Here is an 18,259-nt window from a genome sequence, read left to right as displayed (position 1 = left end):
CCACTCTAAACAAAATAAACAAATAGTTTGTTTTGTATGATTTTGCAATGCAACAGTGAGTAACAGGTGACGAAAGGCGGCCACAACAGACGACACAATGTTTGTCAACACTTAAATTATTGTAACGTCTGTGGAGACACTTAAAAGAGGACAGGAATTCCATCGGTCCCTTTATTTAGCGAAATTGTTTGTCGGCCATAACCACACCAAAACAATGTGTAAAATACTTCTATCTAGCAAAACTGGTCGTTGTCTACCGTACAAACCAAGCCAAAAGCAACTCTTTGTCATCTGTTATATCAACAGCAGCCGCTTGCTCTCTCTCACCTGCACCAACACACACACTATGGCAGGGGTCGGCAACCTTTACCAGTCAAAGAGCCATTTTGACCAATTTCGCAAATTATAGAAAACAATGGGAGCCGCAAAAATGTTAGAAATTTTATATGAAATAACACTGCATACAAAGTTTTTTTTTTTTGCTTTGTGCTATATATAAACCAGGGGTCTCAGACACGATGCCCACACCTTTTTATGGAATTTTTAAGCTGGTGCGGCACGCGGGTTTTAAATGAATAGCTGTTGTCAGCGTCATGCGTGCCGTGATGGAACAGCATATAGCGCCCACTACAATCAGCGTGCCTGATCAGCCACATGTTGAATGGGGCTTCCGCTTGCTCACGTAGGTGACAGCAAGGCATACTTGCTCAACAACCACACAGGTTACACTGACGGTCGCGGTATAAAAAAAAACTTTAACACTCTTACTAATAATGCGCCACACTGTGAACCCACACCAAACAAGAATGACAAACACATTTCGGGAGAACATCTGCACCGTAACACAACATAAACACAACAGGACAAATACCCAGAATCCCATGCAGCCCTAACTCTTCCGGGCTACATTATACACCCCCGCTACCAAACCCCGCCCACCTCAACCGACGCACAGAGGGGGGGAGGTAGCGAGGGGGGTGTATATTGTAGCGTCCCGGAAGAGTTCGTGCTGCAAGGAGTTCTGGGTATTTGTTCTGTTGCGTTTATGTTGTGTTACGGTGCGGATGTTCTCCCGAGATGTGTTTGTCATTCTTGTTTGGTGTGGGTTCACAGTGTGGCGCATATTTGTAACAGTGTTAAAGTTGTTTATACGGCCACCCTCAGTGTGACCTGTATGGCTGTTGACCAAGTATGCATTGCATTCACTTGTGTGTGTGAAAAGCCGTAGATATTATGTGACTGGGCCGGCACGCAAAGACACACTGCAAAAACTGAAATCTAAGTAAAATGAAATATCTCAAATAAGGGTGATATTTGCTTATTTTCTGTCTGATAAGATAATTCTTCTCACTAAGCAGATTTTATGTTAGAGTGTTTTACTTGTTTTAAGGGTTTTGGTCCTAAATGATCTCAGTAAGATATTACAGCTTGTTGCTGAGATTTGATGACCTATATTGAGTAAAACATGCTTGAAACTAGAATATCAACTGTTGCAAAGCTGTGTCATCAACACTCACAAGTATAAAACTACTTTTTTAATGTAATCATTTCTTATTTCAAGCATGAAAAATAAAAATCATGATGCCGAGCGCATATCATTATGTCAAGATAATGGCACTAGCATTTACCGTATTTTTCGGACTATAAGTCGCAGTTTTTTTCATAGGCTCCAGTGCGACTTATGTATGTTTTTTTCCTTCTTTATTATGCATTTTCGGCAGGTGCGATTTATACTCCGGTGCGACTTATACAGTACAGAAAAATACAGTACTTAATTTAAGAATATTTTTCAACATATTGAGCAAAAAGGTCAAATTTTTTTTCCTACCAAGAAAAGGGGGGGGGGGGTTGATGTGTGAGGGAGCAGGCTTGGGGTGGGGGCGGGGTTTGGTGGTAGCAGGGGTGTGTAATGTAGCCCGGAAGAGTCAGGGCTGCATGGGATTCTGGGTGTTTGTTCTGTTGTGTTTATGTTGTGTTAAGGTGCAGATGTTCTCCCGAAATGTGTTTGTCATTCTTGTTTGGTTTTGGTTCAAAGTGTGGCGCATATTAGTAAGAGTGTTAAAGTTGTTTTATATGGTCACCGTCAGTGTAACCTGTGTGGCTGTTGACCAAGTATGCCTTGCTGTCACGTACGTGTGCAAGCAGAAGATGTATATTGTATAACAAGTGTTGGGCTGGCACGTTGTTAATACAGATTGTAGAGGGCGCCAAATGTTGTACCATCATGGCACGCCCTTATTATAGCTGTAAGGGTGAAAATCGGTGAATATTAATCCCGGGAGTTTTCTGCGAGAGGCACTGAAATCCGGAAGTCTCACGGGAAAATTGGGGGGTTCAGCAAGCAAGCTGCTGAGCCGCATCAGAGTGATCAAAGAGCCGCGGGTTGCCGACCCCTGCACTATGGCAATTAGCCACTGGTGCGTTTATGGCCACACAAAAAGTTGGACAACTCCAACACTACACGTAAAGTGTAAATTTCAGGTGGTTTTACTATGACTCCTCAATCAGTGTGCTTATTCTACTGTCATTTGTTAAGAATGTTATTTTTTGGATATTAATCATGAAATGATGTTACAGGACTACATAATTGCTAATAAAAATATTTATTTTACGGACAGAAAGTTAATAAACACTTCATCTCATGCAACATGTGAATGTTTTAAGGGGAACTAAATGTGATCTCTGAAAGGGATACACAATCTTTCCACCCAGGCATAAAATACTATAGTGCATAGCTGATTAAAAAAACAAAAACAATATCTAAGTGGGCCAAATCACATATATTAGAAAATAATATCTTGAAATTGACTAGTCACTTGATTATAATAATAAGACATTTAAATTGTTATGTCAGGTTTGAGACAAATGTGCTGCTGGTATACGTCTGTATTCCACTGAATGCTCAGGGTGTTTGTGCGTTTGCTCACACACATGAAAAATTAGAGGGAACATTGCCCACAACACTCGCAACTTTGACATGATATCAGGTAAACATCTTGTACTGCTCGAAGTGTTGTATGCAGGGGACCAAAGATCTTGATGAGAGCCTCAGGATGCTGTATTCATTCTCCAACTTCAAAAAGAAACTGAAATCATACCTATTAACCACCTATCTCTAATGCCTCATGTGGGGTAGACTACTGTTGGGTTGTGCGTGGTTGAATGAATGAATGTATGTATGTATGTGTATGCTTGCTTTAGTGCTCCTATTTTGTGTTTATCAGAGCGTTTTTGTGCTTGCCACCATGTTTCAGCATTCCATGCATATACTGACCTCTGGACCCCCTGCCAAAAGCTTCTTCTAGCTCAGGGGTCGGCAACCCGCGGCTCCGGAGCCGCATGCGGCTCTTTGATCACTCTGATGCGGCTCAGCAGCTTACTTGCTGAACCCCCCAATTTTCCTGTGAGACTTCCGGATTTCAGTGCCTCTCGCAGAAAACTCCCGGGATTAATATTCACCGATTTTCACAGTTATAATAAGGGCGTGCCATGATGGTACAACATTTGGCGCCCTGTACAATCTGTATTAACAGCGTGCCAGCCCAACACTTGTTATACAATATACATCTTCTGCTTGCACACGTACGTGACAGCAACGCATACTTGGTCAACAGCCACACAGGTTACACTGACGGTGGTCATATAAAACAACTTTAACACTCTTACTAATAATGCGCCACACTTTGAACCAAAACCAAACAAGAATGACAAACACATTTCGGGAGAACATCTGCACCTTAACACAACATAAACACAACAGAACAAACACCCAGAATCCCATGCAGCCCTGACTCTTCCGGGCTACATTATACACCCCTGCTACCACCAAACCCCGCCCCCACCCCAACCCTGCTCCCTCACACATCAACCCCCCCCTGTGCGTCGGTTGAGGTGGGCGGGGTTTGGTAGCGGGGGGTGTATAATGTATCCCGGAAGAGTTAGGGCTGCATGGGATTCTGGGTATTTGTCCTGTTGTGTTTATGTTGTGTTACGGTGCAGATGTTCTCCCAAAATGTGTTTGTCATTCTTGTTTGGTGTGGGTTCACAGTGTGGTGCATTATTAGTAAGAGTGTTAAAGTTTTTTTTTTTTATACCGCCACCGTCAGTGTGAGCTGTGTGGTTGTTGACCAAGTATGCCTTGCTGTTACCTACGTGAGCAAAGCAGAAGCCCTATACAACGTGTGGCTGATCAGACACGCTGGTTGTAGTGGTCGCTGTATGCTGTACCATCACGGCACGCATGACGCTGACAAGTGCCATTCATTTAAAACCCGCGTACCGCACCAGCATTCAAATTCCACATAAAGGTGTGGGCAGCGTATCTGAGACCCCTGATTATACATAGCACAAAGCAAAAAAAAAAAAACTTCGTATGCAGTGTTATTTCATTTAAAATTTCAAAAAATTTTTGCGGCTCCCATTGTTTTCTATAATTTGTGAAACTGGTCAAAATGGCTCTTTGACTGGTAAAGGTTGCCGACCCCTGTCCTAGCTTATCTGGGGGACCCTTTCACTTACCACCATCCTTAAATGGATATTCACTACTGTTTTAATTGTAATATGGTATTGTGAATAAACTTGAAACTACTCGACAAAAGTACAGTTTTACTTCTGGATGAAACACTATTGATTTGAGTCTTGTCATGTGGGTGGAGTTACATGTGCTGGCATTTACTACCAGAATGACCAGAAAAGCAGCACTGATTAAAACTACATGACAACATAAACATAGTTATTCTGGTTAAAATACAAAAATACTCCAACAGTTCTCATTTTCAAACAACAACTATATGTTTATCTTCTAAAAAGGTTAAAGCATACCTTCTGCCCAAGACGGAATTTGCTTTTTTGGAGCGGACTCGTCATCAGTAGAATCATCGCTGTTTTGGTCCATGCCGTAGTCTTCTGAATTTTTGGACACAGTCTTCGCGTTCTTGCCACCCTCTGGAGTGATCAAGTACGTCCAATGTGGGGATTTCTGAACAGGGAGATACAATTATTATTTGAGGATTTATACCATTTAAATATATATATAAGAAAAAATGTGCACGTAAGTATCAGTGCGGCAATACAACATTCTTCCACATTTACCTCCACATCTACAGTGACATTGAGTCCACAGCCTTTTCCTGCAGGTGTGGTCATTACAGAACGCTGCAGAGATTGAGAAGACAAAAAAACTAAATATGAAGCTGATTTAAAGTTTATGCCCAAAAATAGTGTCTAATTATAGGCTAATTATGTTTGTTAGAAAGCATCATTTTGTGAGAATAGATGAACGTATCTAACAAATTCATATTTGCACATTTTAGATTTCTTTCCATCTAGTCCAGGGTAGGGATGTCCCGATCCAGGTTTTTGCACTTCCGATCCGATACCGATACTGACCGATACTGGCCTATCCGAGCATGTATTAAAGTTTAAAGTTATTTAGCCTACTTAGTTGTCAGAATCATGTTGAAAAGGGTTTCAGTACTCTTGATAACAACTAGCCAGCTGAATTAGGGGAGTTTGAATAATACACAATGGTTGGTAACAAGAAACTGACCTGTTTATTCAAGGATAAACACAAAATAGACAATATTATACATGACAAACAGAAATGGCATCATTGAACTAGGGCTGGGCGATATGGCCCTTTTTTAATATTGCGATATTTTAAGGCCATATTGCGATACACGATATTTATCTCGATATTTTGCCTCAGCCTTGAATGAACACTTGATGCATATACCGGTAATCACAGCAGTATGATGATTCTATGTGTTTTGATTGATTGATTGAGACTTTTATTAGTAGGTTGCACAGTGAAGTACATATTCCGTACAATTGACCACTAAATGGTAACACCCCAATAAGTTTTTCAACTTGTTTAAGTCGGGGTCCACTTAAATTGATTCATGATACAGATATATACTATCAGATATATACTATCATCATAATACAGTCATCACACAAGATAATCACATTGAATTATTTACATTATTTATAATCCAGAGTGTGGAGGGGGGCGCCGGATGTAAGTGTCAAAAAAACAGCCAAAAGAGTTTGATATGAGAATAAATCTAAAGTTAAAATATAGGGTAGAAATGCACCCATTTGCAGGAAATGTAGTCTTGATTTTCAAAATGTTCTTTCAAGGCTTGCATGTCTACATTAAAACATTATTCTTCATACTGCATTAATATATGCTACTTTTAAACTTTCATGCAGAGAAGGAAATCACAACTAAAAAAATCACTAATTTTTTCATACGGTGTTGATGGGGAAATTTTTGCCTCTGCATTTTGATGGTGTGGACGTGTGGCACCGAATGGAGATACGCGTCTCGACAGACGTCACAATATTTGAACAATGATGACGAAAACTGTTTTCTCTGTCGTGTCTGTGTCGAAAATTGTTATGCGCTTATTTTTTTATTTGATTTTGTGCGTGGCATAGATTTGCTATGCGCAGAGGACGCTTAAACAGTGCGCAATTGCACAGGCGAGCACCTTAGAGGGAGCGTTGCTCGCACGGCTGCGCTAGTATCACAGCTAACGTTAGCCATGCTGCTACCTCTCTGCTCGGGGAGGACGTGACAGTATGTGACGTGTGTAAGGTGCACTTGCTGTCTGTGAGAGGGAGACAAAGGAAAGAGTGAGAAGAGCCTGTCGTGTAATGCCAGCAGCTAAAAGCAACTGCGTGAGAATTGTGGATGTGTTGAAGGTGTGCTGGAAAATGCGGAACGGAAATTACGGAGCAGCAGAAAAGTGGAATGTATTATTTAAATCGGTGCGTTGGAAAACACGGACCGGAGTTTTTTTTAAACTGGATCTGGATCGGCATTTTCCCATGCCTTGCCGATACGCAATTTTTGGCAAATATCGGCAGCCGATCCGATCCAAATATCGGATCGGGACATCCCTAGTCCAGGGGATCCCAAAGTCCTGCCGAGTCTTTAGGTTTGGCTCGGCAAAGGGTGGAACTAAATTTTAATACATATTTATTTTGACCAATTTCAAGCTCACACAATCATTTATGGAATGTGTGCTATGCTAACAAGTTGCCATCATCAATCTTATTTGCACCAATTAAAGAGTCTGCTTGCAACATTTACACAGATGCCTAGATGGCGCTAACTTTTCAATGTATTTTACGCTGCCCTCTTACGACTTCTTGGACGCAATGACCTACACTTAGACTTGGACCAATATTCGATATGGCAGTTAATCGAACAATAAATGAAGATGAACTTGATAACTTAACTTAACCTCTGGAAATTGTGTTAGATGTAAATATAAACAGAATACAATGATTTGCAAATCCTTTTCAACCCATATTCAGTTGAATATGCTACAAAGACAACATATTTGATGTTCAAACTACCGGTAATACAAATTTTTTTTTTGCAAATAATCATTAACTTTAGAATTTGATGCCAGCAACACGTGACAAAGAAGTTGGGAAAGGTGGCAATAAATACTGATAAAGTTGAGGAATGCTCATCAAACACTTATTTGGAACATCCCACAGGTGAACAGGCTAATACAGGTTTTGGAACAACATATGCTGCCATCTAAGCGCCGTCTTTTTCATGGACGCCCCTGCTTATTACAGGCTGCAAGAGCGGTCACTCTTTGCATCGGTTTCAGCAGCTGCAGACATTTGTGTCATAGGGTAATAAAAGGAAGGCAGTGATCATTCATGAGGTGTCTGTGTGCTGAGAGCCGGGTTGGCGAACATGTCAGAGTGCAACAAGTTAGCTCATGACAACCAACGCAACAGTAGCGATGATATAAATCTGAAGAAAAAAGAAGATGAAACAAATGCCACTGGACCAGTGTGGGAATAACTCAGTTTTAAACCTCTGGAACAAGATGAGCTTACCAACACTCAGGAGACAGTTTTCCGAAAGTGGTGCCAACAAAACAATCAAATAAGACAAACTTGCATGCCCACTTGAAAGAGAACCACCCGACTCAGCATTTCCAATTGGTAAAAGACATGCACATAAAAATGCAGAGCCTTTCCCCCACACTTCTGGTGAACAAAGTCTGCGCAAAATGGTGTGCACTCACAGAAAGGGTTACTCACTTCATCGCCAAACACAAACCCCGTTTCCATATGAGTTGGGAAATTGTGTTAGATGTAAACATAAACGGAATACAATGATTTGCAAATCCTTTTCAACCCATATTCAGTTGAATATGCTACAAAGACAACATATTTGATGTTCAAACTGATAAACATTTTTTTTTTTGCAAATAATCATTAACTTTAGAATTTGATGCCAGCAACACGTGACAAAGAAGTTGGGAAAGGTGGCAATAAATACTGATAAAGTTGAGGAATGCTCATCAAACACTTATTTGGAACATCCCACAGGTGTGCAGGCTAATTGGGAACAGGTGGGTGCCATGATTGGGTATAAAAACAGCTTCCCAAAAAATGCTCAGTCTTTCACAAGAAAGGATGGGGCGAGGTACACCCCTTTGTCCGCAACTGCGTGAGCAAATAGTCAAACAGTTTAAGAACGTTTCTCAAAGTGCAATTGCAAGAAATTTAGGGATTTCAACATCTACGGTCCATAATATCATCAAAAGGTTCAAAGAATCTGGAAAAATCACTCCACGTAAGCGGCATGGCCGGAAACCAACATTGAATGACCGTGACCTTCGATCCCTCAGACGGCACTGTATCAAAAACCGACATCAATCTCTAAAGGATATCACCACATGGGCTCAGGAACACTTCAGAAAACCACTGTCACTAAATACAGTTGGTCGCTACATCTGTAAGTGCAAGTTAAAGCTCTACTATGCAAAGCGAAAGCCATTTATCAACAACATCCAGAAACGCCGCCGGCTTCTCTGGGCCCGAGATCATCTAAGATGGACTCATGCAAAGTGGAAAAGTGTTCTGTGGTCTGGCGAGTCCACATTTTAAATTGTTTTTGGAAATATTCGACATTGTGTCATCCGGACCAAAAAGGAAGCGAACCATCCAGATTGTTATCGACGCAAAGTTCAAAAGCCAGCATCTGTGATGGTATGGGGGTGTATTAGTGCCCAAGGCATGGGTAACTTACACATCTGTGAAGGCACCATTAATGCTGAAAGGTACATACAGGTTTTGGAACAACATATGCTGCCATCTAAGCGCCGTCTTTTTCATGGACGCCCCTGCTTATTTCAGCAAGACAATGCCAAGCCACATTCAGCACGTGTTACAACAGCGTGGCTTCGTAAAAAAAGAGTGCGGGTACTTTCCTGGCCCGCCTGCAGTCCAGACCTGTCTCCTATCGAAAATGTGTGGCGCATTATGAAGCGGAAAATACGACAGCGGAGACTCCAGACTGTTGAACGACTGAAGCTCTACATAAAACAAGAATGGGAAATAATTCCACTTTCAAAGCTTCAACAATTAGTTTCCACAGTTCACAAACGTTTATTGAGGATTGTTAAAAGAAAAGGTGATGTAACACAGTGGTGAACATGCCCTTTCCCAACTACTTTGGCACGTGTTGCAGTTCTTAGTTACGGTAATTATTATTTGCAAAAAAAAAATATAAAGTTTATGAGTTTGAACATCAAATATGTTGTCTTTGTAGTGCATTCAATTGAATATGGGTTGAAAAGGATTTGCAAATCATTGTATTCCGTTTATATTTACATCTAACAATTTCCCAACTCATATGGAAACGGGGTTTGTACATGTTGCCCTTTAATAGCGTTGAAAAACTAGCATTTCGACAAACACTGCAAACGTTTGACACATATTTGTAATGTCACGTCATGATGGTGTTCCCCGCTCGGAATCTGCCAGACTTCATTTTTTTGGCATATTAATACATCTGCTTGTAATGTAGGGTTTATATTGTTACTGTGCACTTTTGTTTACAAAAAGGTCCTAACTTGACTGTAAGTTAAGCAATGTACAACTCTACCTCTGCCTGCATGTTCAACATTGAAGTCCAATGTCAATACTTTATTTAGCCATTTTATTTATTGTTTTGGTTGTGTATGTTTAAAAGGTCCTCAAACCCTCCTTAACAGAGACAGAACATATTTTATTGCTTTTGGTTGTGATATGTATTCAAGTGCCAAATTTTGCTAATAGAAAGAATATACTGTATTTGTATTATTTGTTTGTTTTATTTAACTTGGAGATTTAAAAGTTTACATTCCAAATACAATGTTAAAATATACAAAACATACAAGTTTATTGCATTTGAAAGGATGTACATGCATTATTATTATGTATTATCATTACATCAGTGGTTAATAATGTTGACAATATCTTTTAACTGCAACAATTTGTAGGTCAATATATATAGTCGAGCAAAATTTGTTATCGGTTCATGCTCATTAGCTTTTAATGCTGTTAGCTAATAATAGCGATTTGGATAGTTAGCGTTAACGGTCATTAAATGTATATTCTATTATAACAACATGACTGCAAATTGTTGGTTACTTCTCTTCGACTGCTTTTGCCACATCCGGTCTGACTGGGCTAACAAAAAAAACATACCTTACACAAGCATATGTATTACCTAGTACCTGAAGCACTTATTGATACATTTTCAGAATTATTATGCTTTGACCCATACTTGCCAACCCTCCCGGATTTTCCGGGACACTCCCGAAATTCAGCGCCTCTCCCGAAAACCTCCCGGGACAAATTTTCTCCCGAAAATCAGGCGGAGCTGGAGGCCACGCCCCCTCCAGCTCCATGCGGACCTGAGTTACGTGTCGACAGCCTGTTTTCACGTCCGCTTTCCCACAATATAAACAGCGTGCCTGGCCAATCACGTTATAACTGTAGAATGATCGAGGGCGAGTTCTTGGTTTCTTATGTGGGTTTATTGTTAGGCAGTTTCATTAACTTCCTCCCAGCGCGGCAACAACACACAACAACAGCAGTCACGTTTTCGTCTACCGTAAAGCAGTTCGTCTGCCGTAAACAGCAATGTTGTGACACTCTTAAACAGGACAATACTGCCATCTACTGTACATGCATATGTGACAATAACATCTACGGCTTTTAGAGAGTGCAGTGCACAACTGCTATGCTAAATATATATATATATATATATATATATATATATAGCTAGAATTCACTTAAAGTCAAGTATTTCATATATATGAAATACTTGAGTATATATATATATATATATATATATACATACTGTATATACAGTATATATATTGATTGGCAACACTATATTGGCTCTAGTGTGTGGATCGGAGTGTGAATGTTGTCTGTGTTGGCCCTGCGATGAAGTAGCGACTTGTCCAGGGTGTACCCCGCCTTCCGCCCGATTGTAGCTGAGATAGGCTCCAGCGCCCCCCGCGACCCCAAAGGGAATAAGCGGTAGAAAATGGATGGATGGATATATGAAATACTTGACTTGGTGAATTCTAGCTGTAAATGTACTCCTCCCCTCTTTACCACGGCCCCCCCCTCCCCTCCCGAAATCGGAGGTCTCAAGGTTGGCAAGTATGCTTTGACCTCAAATACTGGTCAAAATTGTCCAAACTGTGAAGATTTTTGCATTTAAATTACATTTCCTTTGACACAAAAAAATCATACTCTATGGCGGTAAAATAGCTGTAAATGGTAAAAAACTAAATTAAAAACAAACTGAAAAAACTAAATGTTTTTGTCTTCTAAATTGCTGTTATTTAAATTTGTTGTTATTGCTATTATTTTACTTGTTGTGGTTTATATTTGTTACTAATTTTTATCCCGTTTTTTTTAAAACTATATTTAAAGTTGAGTTTTGGTGGTACAATAAATATTCATGTTTTTAAATGAATGAATAATCGTGATTACAATAACAATCAAAACAATTATGATTATTATTTTTGCCATAATTGTCCAGCCCTAGAAACTAATAAATTGAATTAATTGATAGCCTGGTAATATGTTGGCACTGCAAAAGATTCTGGACAATAGCCCTTCTCTTTTTCCGCTTGCTCCCTGAAAATGAACATTACATTAGACGTATACCACATCCACCAAAGCGCAAAAGTTCACGTCTATTCCCTGACAACGATGTAAAAAATGATCGTAACCTTTCAGCAGCAGCTTGGCGTTCTCTTTCCAGCTCCTTTTCACGCTCCTGCTCCCTTTTCAGCTCCAACGCTCTGCGAGCTTCAGCCAGCTTTTTAGCTTTTATTTCTTCCTCTTTGGCCTTCTTAACCAGAAACTCTTCTTGGCGCTTCTCCTCCTTCTAAAATTAAAAACTCACACAATTACTAAAACATGGAGTTGGCAAAGAGTGATGATACATATCTGCAGTCATAGGAACAAACTCCTGCACATAAAAAGGGTGACGTTTTTCAAAACAATTGAAAATTATATTTGCCTTGAAATATCAAAAATCACCATGAAATGGGACTGTCAAGCACACAATTGTAAGTCTAGTTGTTCTTTTACCGCTTGCTGAATCTTCTTCTTTTTACTTTCTTCTTCCAGCTTGCGTTTCTGCTCAAGCTCCTCCTGGCGTTTGATGGCAATTCTCTTTTTGGCCCTCTCCTCAGCCTGACGCTGCATTCATTGACCATCAACATTGTAAATTGCCATGTTTTTATTCCACTCGCCACAAAGAGCACTTTTGAAGAAATATGCTAACCTTATCATTTTTCCCATCAATATTGGCCATTTTTTGTTCAACCCTCTTTTTCTTTTCCTCTTCTCTCTGTTCTTCTTTTATTTTGGCCTCAAGCACCTTTCTTAGCCTCTCATCCCTCTTCCTGCAGAGCAATCGTAAAGCTATAAAAACAGCAACAACACATTTCTTTAAATTTAAAACATATCTCATTGGAGCGTCAACCTTTTGAATTCTTCTTGTTTCTTTTTCTTCTCCTCTTCCATTTTCCTCATTCGTTCCTCTTCTTGTTCCTGCTTCTTTTTAAGTGCCTCCAGCTTTTGACGCTCTTTGGTCTGTGAAAGAAAAGTTGTTTCAATAGTACAATTAAATGAAACATTGGGGCAGGTGAAAAGTATTTAAGAACATATTGGTGCAGTACTATGGGAACCTTTCACATCCTGAAGTTATATAGCAGTTGACAGCAGGCATATGAATGCACCATTACAGACATTGTTGCATTTTTTTTGATAAAGTCATTCTATATGGTGTTTATTTAAGACTTATTTTCTCTGAAGGTGCAGAAACACAGCGGCTTAGCTATATGAAATACAGTATACATTAGCAACATATACAATAGATTTGATTTTGATACCCTGATGATTCTTGTAAATTTACCCCATTAAAAAGATATGAATGTTCCAGAATTTAAATAAAAAGGTTAAAGAATATTTTAATTTGTTGATAAAAAGAAGTATTTGATTCCAATGCAAAATGTTAGTACTTAATGGAGAAGACCTTGTGGGCAAGCACAGGGGTCAGATTTTTCTTGTGGTTGGTCACCAGGGTTGCAAAAATGTTTGGTCAGATAAACAACCCAAAGGAGTTTCCTCATGCATGTTTGACAATAGGTCCAATACTGTTGTTGGGCTTAAATTGACCATTTCTCTTCTTTCAAACACATTAAGTGATTTGATGCCAAAGAGCTCAATTTTGGTCTCATGTGACCACATCACTTCCCCTTCGTCTTGTCTGGGTCATTCAGGATCTTGCAGACACAATCTTTAACAGCAAAGTGTGTCCCTAATGTTTTTCTTGTTGACCGAGATCATTAACCAGCTCTTACCCTGTAATTCAGGACTTATCCCACACCTTCCTCACAATCATCCCTATTAAATCTTACATGGCGTTTCAGAGCGAGGGCGATTGATTGATATTTTGTATTTCTCCCATTTATGAACTATTGCGCCAATACTGGCCTTAAATACGAATACATTTATAACCTTTATCCAATCTTATTTTTAAGGATTTTTTTTTACATTCTGTCTCTCTCTGTTACAATAAATCTGCAATTAAAAATCTGGACTATGTATACCTTTTAAGGGGGTAAACTTACAACATTTACAGGGGATCAAATAAGTATTTTCCTCACAGTGTAAAAGTATACATTTTATTAAGCAAATATATTCTCAAATTGAATTCAAATGAAACTTCTCTTCTGAAACACTATCTAATATTAATTGTATTGTATAAACTGTACATACTGTAATGTATTGCTGTTACAAACCAATAACCACTTCAAAGTATGAAGATCATGGCACATAATTTACTGTACTGTTGTATACACTAAAAGTTTGTGGGACACTAATGCTCATTATCTGCAGCATCAAACCAAACTTTTAGAAGAAAATGTAGAAGAAAAGTGTTGTCATTTTATCTAATCTGAGCAACAACTTGAGGCAGTTTAATGTTGATTAACGTGGGCAGAATTATTATAGTGTTCTCAATGTTAAAAGGATAAAGCCATTGTTTACAAATTTGATAAATAAATAACCAAAAAATGTATATTTTGTTGTTTTCTTACTGTAGCGAAAATGAACCGAACCGTGACCTCTAAACCGAGGTACGCACCGAACCGAAATTTTTGTGTACCGTTACACCCCTAGCAAGTGTGGAAAAAAAGTTGAATGCTCAGAAAGGTGAGGAAGAGAGGGGCCCCGGGAGAGTGCATCGGTCTGACTGCAAACAGCAGTAATTATTTAGTGTTCATATGGATAATAAAAAATAAGAAAACACTTTTATTGTGCATAAAATACATTTATATTTGAGTTCAATTTATTTTCAAAATGTAATGACTGTGCTTGCAAAACATTTTTCTGACCTCAGCATTAAGACTAAGGCTGAAACGACGCGTCGACGTAGTCGACATCACCGATTACGTAAATACGTCGACGCCGTTTTTGTGCGTCGACGCGTCGCATACTTGGAATAGCCGCCAGGGCGCTAATTAATTTACAACCTCTTCTCACTCCTGCGCTTACTAAAAGGCGTGGGGTGAATTTAGGCCTCCGCTTATAAATTTGAGTGATGTAAGGATACCATCATGAAAAGCACATTTAATACAAAAAACGTTATTATGGTCTTACCTTTACTTATGAGTCCATGCGCAGCTGCTTCTGATCAAAAGCATCGATAACTTGTTTATAGAAGTCTTCCTTATCTTTCTTCAGTTTTAAAAGTCTCTCTGTCTCGATGGAGATATTCCTTTAAGTATTACCTCCTGCTTCGATTGAAAGTCCAGTTTAGAAAACTGTTTTATTTTAGATATGTAATCCTCCATGTTAAAAGTGCAAGCAAACGATCACTGCTCACTCTTGTTGCTTGTTGTCTTCTTCTGCAGCACCGGTCTTCTGCAGTACCGGTAGTCGCAAGAAGGATCACTAGCGTCCTCTACCACCAGGAGGCGGGAGTCATTTAATGACTCATATTTGACACACGCAGCTACGGTATATTAATAAAACATAGCTGCTTACTGTTCTTTTTAGCATATTCAAAAGCTTGGACCTTTAATCCTACTGAATAGCTCTTAATCTTCTTCCCTTTATGCGATTTCAAATGATTGAAATCAGCCTCCTCCATTTTGAAAATGATGACAGGTGAAGTGTCACTCATGACGTGACGAGTTTGACCCGGCGGAAGTTCTAGACATATGCTAATTATTTAGCGAAACGAGTTTGACCCGGTGAAAATTCCAGACATGCGCTAATAAAATTAATATTTTGCGAAACGAGTTTGATCCGGCGTTAATCCTGAGCAGGCGGTAAGGCCAAGCATGCGCTAATTATTTTGCGAAACGAGTTTGACCCGGCAGTAATTCGAGGCATGCGAATACTATATACCCGGCGCCAATTCAAGGAAATACGCACTTTTTTGTATTGGATGTTTATCTTTATTTTTGCACATTTTAAAGCAAAAATAAGCAATACTTTTACTTTTGAAATGCTTATACTATTGCAGAATATTAAGATTTGCACTGTATGTTTATTTTATATTTGCACATTAAAAAGCAAATACGCTACTTTTAATTTTGTTAAATGTTAAAAGTTTTAAATGTTTACATTGTTACAGAATATTTTGTCATGTTGTTGTCAATGTTGACTGAGTGACCATACTTTTTTTTTTGTAAATAAAAGCCATGCCTTTTGAAAAAACTGGCCTACATTTATTTTTTCATCTTCTTTTTAAATAAAAAAAATAATCGGTAAAAGGAAAAATAATCTATAGATTAATCGGAAAAAATAATCTATGGATTAACCGATTAATCGAAAAAAATAATCTATAGATTAATCGATAGAAAAATAATCGTTAGCTGCAGCCTTAATTAAGACACAAATATAACGCCACAGTAGATGCGCTATCATGCATGATGTGTTGTCTTCTCTTGCCACGGTCCGCAAGCACATTTGGCGATCTTCTTCCGACAAACTGTTGACTCTTTATACGGTCGGTGAAGCATTTCCAAATAGACGATTTTATCGTTTTAAAATGGAGGGAAAAGTTTGAGTAAGCGAGCCTCCTTCAGCCACCATAAATTGTGCACAGCTGTGTGCAGGGAGTGTGGTTGTGAGCCGCACAGGATCTGATGAACTTAACTTTTACTTTTTCATACCACGGTATACCTTAATATCGGTAACCTGCACTATTAGCAACTATGAACCGTTCCATTATTAACGTACAGTAAATTAACCCACATGGACGGTGCAGGGCATGCTTAAGTAGGGGCTCTGTGGAAATGTGACCATTTTTATGTTTTATTTGCACTTTTGGCATCACACAGAGATGCTCCAACTAATATTTTTAACCTCAATCTCCCATCTGTGAGGCAGACGAGCTAACCATGTCACTGTGCAGCTCAGACAAAAGTAAACAAAACACCTACCTTGAGAACATGCGGTTGGCCTCTTGCTGGATCTCCTCAAGCCAAACCATGTGGACATCATCAATTTCACAAAGAAATTCATCTTTTTTCTCATGGAACATCTGCGTGAGAGTCTGTACAGAAGACAGTACAGAGCTCATGGTGGCAGCTGGGCGAGTGAAAAGCTCTTTCTGAAACAAAAAGTTTAGGAGAACAGAATCATTAACAACAATGGAAAAATAAACTCCACAAAAACAAGCTAGCCCAAAGTTACTCTGACCTATTGAAACGTACCATTATGAAGCTTTGTAACAGCCGAGCCTCACAAAAAACAACATTACCTTCAGGCCCCATTTTAGTAGTTATACAGATCAATAATTAATGACACAAGCTAACTGCAACACGCAAAATTGACTGATAAACACCCAAAATGGCGTCACCAACGTAGCTGAAACCTTAAGAAAAACTCAGCTTAAAGTAAACTAAATTTATAAGTTAATACTCGGCACTCAGCATCAAAGGTTGGAACTGGGGGTTAAATCACCAAAAATTATTCCCGGGCACGGCCACTGCTGCTGCTCACTGCTCCCCTCACCTTCCAGGGGGTGAACAAGGGGATGTGTCAAATTTCACCACACCTAGTGTGTGTGTGTGTGTGTGTGTGTGTGTGTGACTATCATTGGTACTTTAACTTAACTTGATTGAATGCAGACGACACCGGAAGTCCCCTCATTGTTGACTAGGTTTAAAATAAGTGCACACACCAACATCCGAAACTGACAGAACAAGCAGAAATGTTTTGACAGAAAGACGGCATAAACACAACAATATCATACTTAGTCAGACGTTTGAATTAAAATAACTTTTGAATCTTATTAGCTTGCGCTGTTGATGCTTTAACTCGCGTTGCCGTCGTCTTCACAAATACTATAGAATACATTTAAAAACACCCTCGGCATTGTTCTAATATATAACAGCACAAAGCACACAATTGAGCAGCAAACATGATCAGTAATTGTGAACATTAAAGAAGCCAACTTACTTACTTCTGGCGGAAAAGTTTTGTTTTTTCCACCGAAGCTAGCTGACTTTAGCTAAAGCTAGTCATGCTCGTATAAATTACATTATTTACCTTTAAAAAATGGGAGTCACCGTCAATGGCATCCAACGTGCGTTGCTCCGTAAATCGTTAAAATATAATCTTTCTCATATTTGATCGCAAATACAGATAAAATGTATGAAATAAGAAGCACAATCACACTCATCTACTTCCGACTGTTGACATTTTAAATACTGCATCCACCTATACCTTGTACGCCATTCAGTGACGTCACACAAACCGCGTTTGCTTTGACAACTGGCTACTTCAGAAGGGGCGGGTACCCAACTAGAAACAGTGTGTGGAGTTAGGTAAGGGTTGCATTGTAAAGTAAATCAGACAAACCCCAATGGCAAAGAGAAGGCGCGGTTAGTAGCCCAGATTTAAA

The 18,259-nt window shown here is 39.2% G+C and overlaps 1 protein-coding gene across 1 annotated transcript in view; it reads right to left on the bottom strand.

Annotated features, from left to right (window-relative positions):
- LOC133612779 (uncharacterized) overlaps positions 1 to 18,052 on the bottom strand; it is an 18,965-nt gene extending 913 nt beyond the window's left edge. Inside the window, exons 1-9 of the mRNA XM_072914024.1 lie at positions 17,905 to 18,052; positions 16,794 to 16,963; positions 12,821 to 12,930; positions 12,620 to 12,740; positions 12,424 to 12,534; positions 12,060 to 12,217; positions 11,919 to 11,964; positions 5,092 to 5,154; positions 4,822 to 4,978 (exon numbers count right to left, since the gene is read on the bottom strand). Of these exons, the coding sequence (XP_072770125.1) occupies positions 4,822 to 4,978; positions 5,092 to 5,154; positions 11,919 to 11,964; positions 12,060 to 12,217; positions 12,424 to 12,534; positions 12,620 to 12,740; positions 12,821 to 12,870 (706 nt within the window). The 5' untranslated portion in view covers positions 12,871 to 12,930; positions 16,794 to 16,963; positions 17,905 to 18,052. The remainder of the gene's footprint in view (positions 1 to 4,821; positions 4,979 to 5,091; positions 5,155 to 11,918; positions 11,965 to 12,059; positions 12,218 to 12,423; positions 12,535 to 12,619; positions 12,741 to 12,820; positions 12,931 to 16,793; positions 16,964 to 17,904) is intronic.
- Between the last annotated feature and the right edge of the window lie 207 nt (positions 18,053 to 18,259).

The sequence above is a fragment of the Nerophis lumbriciformis genome, linkage group LG10 (genome assembly GCF_033978685.3).
Source record: "Nerophis lumbriciformis linkage group LG10, RoL_Nlum_v2.1, whole genome shotgun sequence".
Taxonomy (NCBI): Eukaryota; Metazoa; Chordata; class Actinopteri; order Syngnathiformes; family Syngnathidae; genus Nerophis; species Nerophis lumbriciformis.
Note: the sequence above shows the minus strand (reverse complement) of the source record. Positions and strands in the feature narration are given on the sequence as shown.